This window comes from Oreochromis aureus, linkage group 7 (assembly GCF_013358895.1).
Source record: "Oreochromis aureus strain Israel breed Guangdong linkage group 7, ZZ_aureus, whole genome shotgun sequence".
Classification (NCBI taxonomy): Eukaryota; Metazoa; Chordata; class Actinopteri; order Cichliformes; family Cichlidae; genus Oreochromis; species Oreochromis aureus.
In genome coordinates, this window is record NC_052948.1 from 42731963 (window position 1) to 42742951 (window position 10989).

Sequence of the window (10989 nt, forward strand, 5' to 3'; positions counted from 1 at the left end):
TCTTGTGAAGTGATGTTTTATATATAGAACTGAACTGAATCTAATTAATCGCCATTTTTAAATCAAGGTTAAGTGTCAACTTGTATTGCATATCATAGACAAGTGATTCCCTTTCCTGTGATCCATAATAGTTTGTAAATGACTTATCAAACACACATTTCCCTGTGACCCCGTGACTCTAGTAACATGTTTGGCTGTTAACATTTGTCAGGGGACTGAAGACGAATGCTAATTTTGACCTTTGGTCATTCAAAGTCTCTCTGAATCAAAATATTGAAGTCCAAGTGGAGTCACGAGTTGTTGTTCACTTAAAGCAGGAATCCAAGTGAAATATGTCTGAACTGAGGGTTAAGCGAGTTCACACAAATGTACAAACGTATGCTTTTTCTTGACAGCTTAAAGTCATCCAATAATCGGCATTTGTTAGTTTGTATTTGCTCTTTTATTTGCACACTCGCATAGATGACACAACACAGTTTCCTGGGAGCCAAAGAAACACATTATTAGCCTAAACAGACACTTAAGGAGCTCTATAGAACAGGGGCTGTATCCACAAAAAGCGATGTTCAAGTTTTCACGGTCACATGTAGATTTCAGATAGAATTAGATGATTTCTCTACTTTTGGATGCATTAGACTTGTTTTATGAATACAGACCAAGACCTATAGAGTTAAACATTTAAACCATCATGTGCTCCAAAACGAAAGTTTGACATATTTATGGTTTAGCACAAAGGTCTACACAAAACCACTCACACACAAACACACACTCTCTCTGCTGTTAACTGTGATACCATCAATACTTGTGATCCAAGGTCCTTACTCTGATGCAGGACTGTTTACATGGACCCATATTGCTGTCAATAACATCTGTTCATAACGGTCACAGGTTTGCTCCAATGTTGGCCTCACATTCAATATGCTTGTTTACATAATGATATAGCTTATGAGTCTATAAAAGCACTTGTCATTGAGAGTCTGGTCACATGTTTGACTCCAGGATACACATACAGTAGTAGTGTATAAGATGATGATGGTCGATTCAGAAACAGGGATCTGCAGGGCTACAATGTGGAATGTTTGCAAACTACATTAGGAGTCAATAAATATGGTGCCTCTATGAGCACAGTGACACAGGTGTCGGATCAGACTCTGATTTGATGGATATTGCTTTTTTTCGCTCATACACAGTCTCATTTTAACTCTTGATCTTCATTTTCTTTGCAGTGTCTGTTTCCCCTGTCTTTCCTATCCGTTTTACCCCTGTGGGGCTAACCTGAGCTGGTCTGGGTTCACCTAGGATAGCAGCAACCAGGGCCTCTGGGGCAGTCACCACACTACCTGGAGACACAGGGCTGCGAGGACTGAGCGGGCTGATGGTGGGCGATGGCACGGCGTCGGGGGACACCAGCCGCTCCTTTTTAGAGCAGGGAGAGAGGCTTCGTGTCTGGCTCTCTTTGGAGCGAGGCCCGAGGCTGAGGCTCTGCAGAGAAGGGAGGGGATTGGATGAAAGAGCAGGAAGCGCAGGGCTGCGACTGCGCCGGTGACGATGGTGGTGTTTGCCCGCTTTAGGGCTCGGGCTGCGGGAGTTTGGAGCCAGCAGAACAAGAGTGCTGTCATCTTCAGAGCTGACATCGGAGCTCTCGGAGCGACACACAGTGGGACTGTGAACTGGCATGTTGATCTGTTGAGGACAACACGTATGTTGGCACAACGCTCAATATGCTTTACTCAAGTTAGTACAATAAGGACAAGTGTAACTCCTGAATTAAAAATAATAATTAACTTAAAGATATCAGGTACTTCTACTACTTTGTAAAGCCCAGCTGCCTTATTCACGTGTCCTGTTTTGTCAGTCAAACAGTTGGAAATTTGTCAGATATTACTTCATTCTCAGGACAAACAGATCCTGGAAATATTCACATTTTAGAGGATAGAATCAGATTTGTTTGCTATTATATTTGCATTGAAATGGCTAATTCAGTTCCATTCAGTTTTATTTATTTTACGCCAAATCACAACAAGTCGCCTCAAATCACATGTCCACATACTTTTTGTATTCTTTATATAGTTTCTATACAGTTTACTTATTTATACAGTACACACTGGCCATGTCATTTATACCTGTTCAACTGCTCATTGATGCAAATATCCAACTGGCCAATCATGTGGTAGCAACTCAGTGCATATAGACATGTAGATATGGTCAAGATGACCTGCTGAAGTTCAAACTGAACATCTGAACTAGGAGGAAAGGTGATTCAAATCGGTTTAAACATGCTCATTTCAGCATTTATGACACTGCTGATCTACTGGGATTATCCCACACAGCCATCTTACAGAGTATGGACTGAAAAGGAGAAAATATCCAGTGAGCCGCAGCACTCTGGGTGAAAATGCCTTGTTGATGCCAGAGGAGAATAGCCAGACAGTTTTGAGCTGATAGGAGAGCAACAATAATCCAAATATCCTCTGGTTATAACCAATGCATGTAGAAGATGATCAGTGAGCGCACAATATGTCAAACCTTGAAGCAGATGAGCTACAGCAGCAGAAGACCACACTGGGTGCCACTCCTGTCAGCTAAGAACAGAAAACTATGGCTATGTTTCATGAATCTGCAGCAACTGTGTGATCCTATAATGTCAATATGTACCCAGATTTCAGAGGAATGTTTCCAGCACCTTGTTGAATCAGAATTAAGGCATTTCTGAAGGCATAAGAGTACCTACCCTAACCCTGGTACTAGGGAGACATACCTAATGAAGTGGCTGATGATTGTACTTGTGTACCTGAATCTGTTCTTGAGTAACAGGAATACATTTGCTTCACGTTGTTCTATAATTCATGTTACCTGAATTGGTGATGACAGTCCAACAATGCTGTTCAGGTTATGACTGTAATAACCCAGCATGTATTCACAGTCATCTCGCGGCAAATCCTCCTCTGAGAATGTCACCTGTGGAGAGAAAACCAGACACATTATCTCTGAGTTCAGCTCAAAACATATTTGTGAATTTGCGCTAAGGCTCACCTGCGTTGCATGCTCCCCTTTGGCCCACACATACGCCTGATAATCTTTGTGATGTCTGAATCCAACCTGTAGGAAGAGATTTGGAAGTGCTGACACTGCGGGAAATATGTGTAAGAATTTATAAACTTAAGACTTACCTTGTATATTGCTACCCAGTCCCATGAGCTGCGCTGATAAGTTGATGCAACAGTGAATCTGACTGTAGCATCTGAGGCTTTGCACCATTCCTTGTTTACCTGCAGTTCCACCAGAGGCATATCCACCCTGAATGGGAACTAGGAGATGAGTTATAGATAGTTAGATAAAGCACAACCTAGCAATGTAACAACACAGAGATGTAATTATGGCATGCTTCATCTGAGGTCATATGATAATCATTGTCTCACATGTAGTGAAAACAGGGCAGAAACAGGTTTGTGGTCACTGATGGTGAAACCCATGTGACTGCGATACGCATGCTGTGTCACTTTAGTTGCCCCACCCAACCACGAGGTCAGGCCACGCTGCAGTGCGGCATTGTGGGTAGGAACTGGTGAACCAGTGCGGCGAAGACGCCATAGGATGCGATCTGTCCAGGCAGGTTTCCTCTTTTTAGCACTGACAGAGAAACAGACACACGGTTATAAGCGGTGGAAACTTTGCTTTTAGACAATAAAATCAACAACCCTGTTTACACTTGGTTTTAAAATGCATTTCAGACATCTGAACACCAACTGGACAGCTGATAATTCATCATCGTTTACACTTGCTCCTCCAACCCTAATGTTCACTTCTGTTTACGCTGCATTACTGCCAAGGTTGATAAGCTGAAGGTGAAAGAGCCCCTCAGTTATCACGTCACTCTGTCACTAAACAAGAACCATTTTTTCCCCACACACACACAGTAGTTACAAAAGTTTTAAGATCAGTTTCAAGAATAAATGCTGTTGCTCCCACAAGGGAAAACAATGGCTGGAAACAGCAACAGGACCAAAATTATTATCAAACTTGTGACATTGTTGCCTTTGAGATGATTGCTTTAAAGATGAGGACCAGGTTTGTGACCACTCACAGTTAATTGTTGTCTCCAAGTTGAGTCAAGATGGTGATACAACGGCATTAGGATGGAGTCAGTCTGTTATTAGTTTGAGACTGAATGTGGTCAAGTTGGCAAATAGATGCAGTCTGTTTGTGATGATGTAGGAACTAACTGTGATAAAACTGTGAAAATCACAAATCTGCTGCTGTCTACATGCACAGAAGTTCACATTTACTACTTACATTCAGATCCTCATTTGAAACAGAAATTCCATTACATAGTTTCTGCAGGACAGCAATTTTACTGCAAAATGACACATAGGCTCCGCAACCTTAGTTTTATATAGAAATATGACCAAAATATAACCAGTTGAGTCCAGTCCCCTATTGCAAAGAGATCAGACTGATTCAGTTTGATTCTGTTGTGTTGTCAATCTGATGACAAGTATTTGAAAACCTCCATCAATCTGTACGAGCCGGTCTGACTGGTTGACCGTGACTGTTTGGAGGCAGGTTGCCTCCGACCAGCTGATTTGTGTTATCACCTTGCAAATGAAACTGTTGTCCAGAGGTTTAAAGTGTTGCATGTTCATTCTTTGGCAGTCATTTGCCAGATGGGACAACAATAATGCAATTACCAGGCAATAGCAATACCGTGCTATTCCACCTGATGAGACTGACAGGATGTCATTCGAAGTCAAAGACAAGATGACTGCACTCATGACAGTCTGTGTTATGTCCTTATCAGAGGAACATCCGGACATATTAGGATTTAGGATCACAGTGTGTCTCCACTTGTGATCTGATTGCCTCAGATACATTTTAAAACCAAGTGTAAACAGGGTCTAGATGGAGATGACTGAACCAACCTGGTGTCGTAGGTATGAGTGCCTACATCAAACTTATAAGTAGGTGGGAATTTGAGTTGTCCCTCCATGAAGCCTTCCAGGATGGACTCTGTGTTTTTTGCCATGTTGAGCTACAGAGTAGGGCAAACAGAGCATTCCAGAATTATAATATTAGCAATAATTATTATTCAAACACAAGTTTTTGTGCTACAGCTCCCTCTGTTGGTTATAGCGTCTGATTAAACAGCACAACAAACAGGTGGCGTGAAGCCTTCCAGAAAAATCCATCTGTCTCTGTGAATGTGTGAATGCTTTATTAAAATGCTGAAGGTGCCTCACCTGATCCCGCTCCCAGAGAAGAGGCAGCTTATTGCTGTCAATGGCACATTTCACCACATGGATATCATAGTCTTCAATACGGAAATTTAAATCCCCAAACCAAAACACGACACTGGGAACAGAATAAAGAGGCCTTTACTTAAGGAAGAGAGCACAGATACAAAGAATAAAACAGTCAATTTACCACCCTAGTGCACTGTGCCTATGTAGATTCAATTAATAAATGTTCACATAAACACACATCACGCTGACGGTTCAAGAGGTTTGATCAAAGCAGAAAATATTTTTAACAAATATACGTGTGGGGTTTGTTCATTGTTATAACTTAATAATGACATCACTTTTTATGGGTATGCAAAGCTTTTTTCAGTTAATTAGACCTTTTATTTAAAAAGAAAAGTCACCTACTCATGGTCTAGTACACCAGTAGCTGCCCCTCCTTCAAACTGCTGCTGCTGCAGGATGCTTTCAAAGTCTTCCATCCTCTGTTCCAGGTTCCTCATGTGAGCTGGCAGGTGACAGTTGAGGAAGCACACAGGGTGGCCGAACATGGTCATCCTTGCACTGACGCCGCCTTTATTCCCCTTAGAGTGACAGGAAAGGGCGAAGCACGCAGCGTCAAAGGGACCTCTTATGCAGACAAGATTTAAAATTAAACAAACATCAGCGTGTATCAACCAGATCTGTGCTCGGGGACAAGGTTGTGGGGGTTTTTTTTAACACCAACACTCACAAAACCAGAAAGCCAGACAGTCTGCTGCTGCTGCACTGACCTCAAAGAGAAGGAGACTGCACCAGCAGCAGCCAGGGGTGATGCTGACATCAACACGCACAGGAAGGTCACACACTGACATATGCACCCACGCATGCATGCACCTGCTGGCAGGAGGGAGCACACACACACTATATCTTCCCTTGCTACCCCCAGTGACATGAGCCCACTTCAACTTTTGCAACATCATGAATCTCGGTTGGTTTCAAAGCAGCACTCTGTAATGCGTAGCACGTACCCAGTATCCCCCAAGTCCTGTGCGTGTACTCTGTGTCTGCACACCTCGGAGAAATGGAAGGTGGCAGAATTTAGAGAAAACCAGCAGCAGCACTCCCTGCATTCGCTGGGACGCCACCTGAACAGATGAGATAGATGAAAAATAATACATCCGTAGCAAAACAAACTACAATTCTAATGGTGCTAAAGGTTATGAAGGACAACAGATTTCACTCCTTACTGACCAAAACATATCCAAAAGGGCTGAGCGTGTCCATGCAAAGCTCACTCCACTGGTCTGAGAAAAGAACATCCTTCAGTCTTTTGTTTATCATGGAGTTGACTTCTTGGAGTCTGGATGGTGCCAGAAAGTAGAGAAATGTCAAAATGAAAATAATAATATTTAAAAAAAAAAGAACAGTGATGGGTAACAGGAGGGGAAGAATCAAAATGAACACAGATGACTGAGTGGGCATTCACGGCTGTCTCTTTGGCACCGCTGAGCCGTGCAGAATTACTTGCTTACCCGATGATAAACATGTCAATGCTCCCATCTGAGACATTTGGTCCAAAGAGAGAAGTGATGTCATCTGGCGGCACAGCTGATCCCACGTTCCATGTGATGATGTACACCCTTTGAAAGGACAGAAACAGTGGAAAAACTGCATTAGTTCTATAGTTTAAGGTAAACAAGGACGTAATCCATGCTGTAATCCTCAGAGAAAGAGCTTTCATCAGGGTTTCTGTGTACAGAAAAAAAAGATAAGCACAATTAAGCACCTCTGCGTCCCTTGATGATGACTAAGTATTCTGCCTGCCTGTGTGTCTGTGTGTGTGCATGTGTGATTGTGGATGAGTTCTGGCAAAGATAAAAAGAAAGTATGGAGCTAATCATCCTTTGAATTACCAGTTTGATTAGTTTGTGCTGAAATATCCAAAATAATTAATTAAGACTCCATCTAACCATCAGTTTCTTTGCTTTGTGATTTTCTTCAGTTAACAGCAACAGTGAGAATCACTGATTCACTTTGCTTTAATGTGAGATCAAGAAAAAGAAGCACATCCTGTTTTCTGAAACGCTGGAACCAGAAAGTATTTGGCATTTTTTCCCCAGAAAAAAAAAACTATTTGAGTGAATGTGGTTAAATGGACTCAGTGAATCAGCTTTACACCTCTGCACATTTTGCTTGTTATTATTTGGATATGCAATTTCTGCACTGAAAAAATGGTTTTATTAGCACAGACACACGTTCGGGGTCAAACAATTTATGTAAATGGACATCCAGTTGTCAGTTACAGTGCGTATTTACAGAAATAAAAGCACATCATTAGAGTTAATATTCCGCTCTGCCGATAGCCATTTATTCATAATTTAAAGTGTGCAGACATGATTTGTTGTGAGCTACATTACAAAAAAAGTGTCTTTGGATGAATTTGAGGGCTGGTAAAACGTGGTGCCATCTAAAGAGTCTTTGACATCATTCATTCATTCATTCATCTCAAAAGATCCAAATAGCTCCTCATTATTAGACCTTTTTCTTACAAATGCACCCTTCAAATATTCATCTGCTGCAGAATTTTGTAATTATAATGGCGATCACTGTGCCATTGCTTGTTTAAGAAACTTAAAATCACCCAAGCTCAAACTGCATTATGTTGTTAAAAGGCATTTTAAGACATTTGAAGTGCAACCTTTAATTCTACATGTACAATAGTGCTGTGCAATACTGCAAACTTTGATATAGATCTGATACCAGATAAATACAGGGGCAGTATTGCTGATACCAATTCTGATACTTAAGGGTAGCTTAAGTAGGGAGATCAGTGTGTCCTGATTTATGATATGAATTATTATCAATCTATAAATTCTAAACACATTTTAATGAAAACTAAATCATTGTGATTTTTTCTTTTCACAATAATGAGTTAACACATCAAAGCAGTGTTTTCAGCATTTCATGTATTTTGAAACTGTTTTTTTTTTAGACCTAAAATGTAATTGTGGCGTTCTCTAAAGCACTTTAGGTCAACTTCTGTTGTTTAAATGTGCTACAGGCAATAAATAAGTGTCAGCACTAATTTGAATCCTGCCTTTTCTGTCTTCTACTTCCTTATCAATGGATCCATTTGTTTATAGAACCAATTCTACTGCTGTAATCTGTAAAGCTTTGAAATCCATTCATCCAAAAAAAAAGTCAACTAGACCTGACGGTATGGATGCTTGTAAAGCTTGCAGCTGATTTTAATACTGAGCTTATTAATTACATTTTTTTCCATCTGAGTCTGCAGACTAATGTCGTTACTAAAATCTGGAAAGCAGCCTGTGTTCTCCTCTTATTTAAGAGTGGGCACCTTTTAGATGTAAACAATTATTGCCAATGATATATAAACTTTATACCCTGCCATATTTCTAGAGTCTGAAATAAACACTCACCTGAGTTACTGTTAGGCAGATTCAGTGATACTGATTTGAGTAATGGGGCTTCACTTTATATAGAACACAGTGTGCCAGTTCAAGTTTCCTAAAGAACAGAATACCCCAAGGTTTATTTTTAGGCCCTGTTTTATTTTCTATTTTTAATTGAGAACACTGGGAAGAATATGCCTCAAGCTAAAGAGCTAAAGTGAACCTTTATGCAGATGACACCATCATTTCCTCTTTAGTCGTTACTGTGATTTAGGCTGTTTGTGAGTTACAAATGAGTGATGACTTTCAGGAATTGCAGGCATCACTGAAAGGTTTAAAATTCATTCACAGTGCTAAAAAAACTGAGCTCATGTTGGTTTCTAGAAATCGCTTTCAAATCCTAGACAATGTCTGTCTTCGAACCGTAGGAGAAGAAGTATCTGGTTGGATGCCAACTTTCCTTTAATGCTGAATATTAAGCACTTGGTGAAAAAGCTGAAAGTCAGGCTTGGTTTTTATTATTGAAATAGGGCCTGTCTTAATTGATCAATTAAGAGAACATTTGCATAGGCTATACTCTTAAATGTACTTGATTATGGTGACATTATTTACATGCATGCTGCCACCAATGCATGTCATTGTCTAGACGATGTGTAATATTTACACTTTATTGTCTGGTACACATCACTGTGTACTTTGTCTGCTTCTTTGGCCTTCGTTAACCCTATGGCGACAACAGCACTGCCATAACTTGTACAAAGCCATACTGGGTAAATTCCCTTCTTATCTGTGTAAACTCCTAACACCTTTAAACAGCTGCTATGATTTGCGTTTCTCTTAGTGGCTCCTTTTTAGGGTACTCGAGATTTTCTGAACTTGGTAGAACAGCATAGGATACAACAGTATCCTGTTTTGCACCTTGGTCTTGGAATAACCTTCACAGCACATTAAAGCTGAATGCTTTTATCTCCCTGGGAGACTTCAGAGCACTCATATATGTTCTTCTGTAACCAAAGACTGCGACTGCTATTCATAAGCTGATTTTGTATTGTGTTACTTATTGACTTTGACTTGCTTTACTTTGTATAACATGTAAGCATGTTAGATGTGATTTTATAATTTCTAATTTCATAATGGTGTGCCTCCTCCACCAGGTCTCCCTTGTTGAAAAAGATTTTTTAATCTCAAGGGACCTTCTAATTAAATAAAGGTTAAATAAATAAATAAATAAACACAACAGAAGTGCCTCTGGGAAATCTACCAACACAATGTGGCCGTGTCACTCTGTCAGTTCAAAAAGCTTTTAGTGAAATTTGCTGCTGTGATTTATGTGATGTGGTCTGGCACACATCAGCTCTCTTATCAGCCCTGACTGGAGGACAGCATCTGTAGCTGTGTTTAAACACAAAATGGACAAACAGTCACACACATTGTTTCTCTCACCTGAAGTCATTGTTCTCTCCTCCTGGCTTCTCAGACTGAATCTGGCTCTGTGCTGAGCTTCCAGGCGAGGGGGTCTTCTGGGGCTGAGGGCTGAGGCTGGACTTGAAGCTGAGGCTGGAGGGCAGGTTGGGTGATGGCTGGGGAGGAGGGGGAGGAGGGGGAGAGGGAGGAGGGGGTGGTGGTGGTGGTGGTGGTGGAGGAAGGCAGGGGGTGGGGTTCAGGTAAGGCTGAGGGCTATGGGGAGAATGAGGACTGTGTGGAGGCAATGAAGGATCTGTCGGGGAGTGTAGGAGTATGTTTGTACTCTGAGGTCCTGGGATGCAAATAGGGATCAAATCTATCTCGTTGGATGGCTCCACTGAAATTCTGGTCCGCCTTGGTTTATTTCCAAGAGCAGTTGGCCTTGGTCGGCTTATGCATGCCAGTGTTACTGGAGTGGATGCAGGCTTCGTCTGCCCTGACTGCATCTGCTCAGTCCCCCTTTTTGGCATAACAACCACCTGCATGGGATTCAATCCAGACTCTTTCTTGAGCTTCTCCGACTGGCTGCTCAGAGGTGCTTCCTGTGTTTGGAGTTGTGGAGGTAAATCCAGACCAGCTCCAATTAATGAACAGTTTCCGGGCTGTACTTTATGGCCACAAGAGTCCGTGCCAACTTGTTTCTGCGGCAGGCGATCCATCAACCTGTAACATCGTGTTTATGACATTTTTCTTAATGGTGTTTAAAGGAAAGAGAAATCACAGTGATTCTGCTTGCAGAATGTAAAAAGGCACAAAATTGTAACATCGCTTGTCAGCACACAAGTGGAAGAGCAAAAAAAGTGCCTGCAGTGAGTGGAAAATGAGAAAGAGTATTACATTATTTTGAGTACCTGTCCACATCATGCTCCCTTGGCGTCACTGATGATGTTATC

At 41.3% G+C, this 10989-nt stretch overlaps 1 protein-coding gene across 1 annotated transcript; it reads right to left on the reverse strand.

Moving 5' to 3' along the window:
• Window positions 1-445: 445 nt before the first annotated feature.
• Window positions 446-10236, reverse strand: LOC116322518 (phosphatidylinositol 4,5-bisphosphate 5-phosphatase A; the record flags this gene model as incomplete). Its single annotated transcript, XM_039614753.1, has 12 exons — window positions 446-1683; window positions 2854-2958; window positions 3034-3099; window positions 3171-3308; window positions 3420-3630; window positions 4920-5029; window positions 5238-5349; window positions 5646-5821; window positions 6248-6364; window positions 6471-6579; window positions 6752-6859; window positions 10076-10236. Coding segments are annotated over 12 exons (1899 nt in total), but the record flags the coding sequence as incomplete, so codon positions are not given.
• Window positions 10237-10989: the final 753 nt, after the last annotated feature.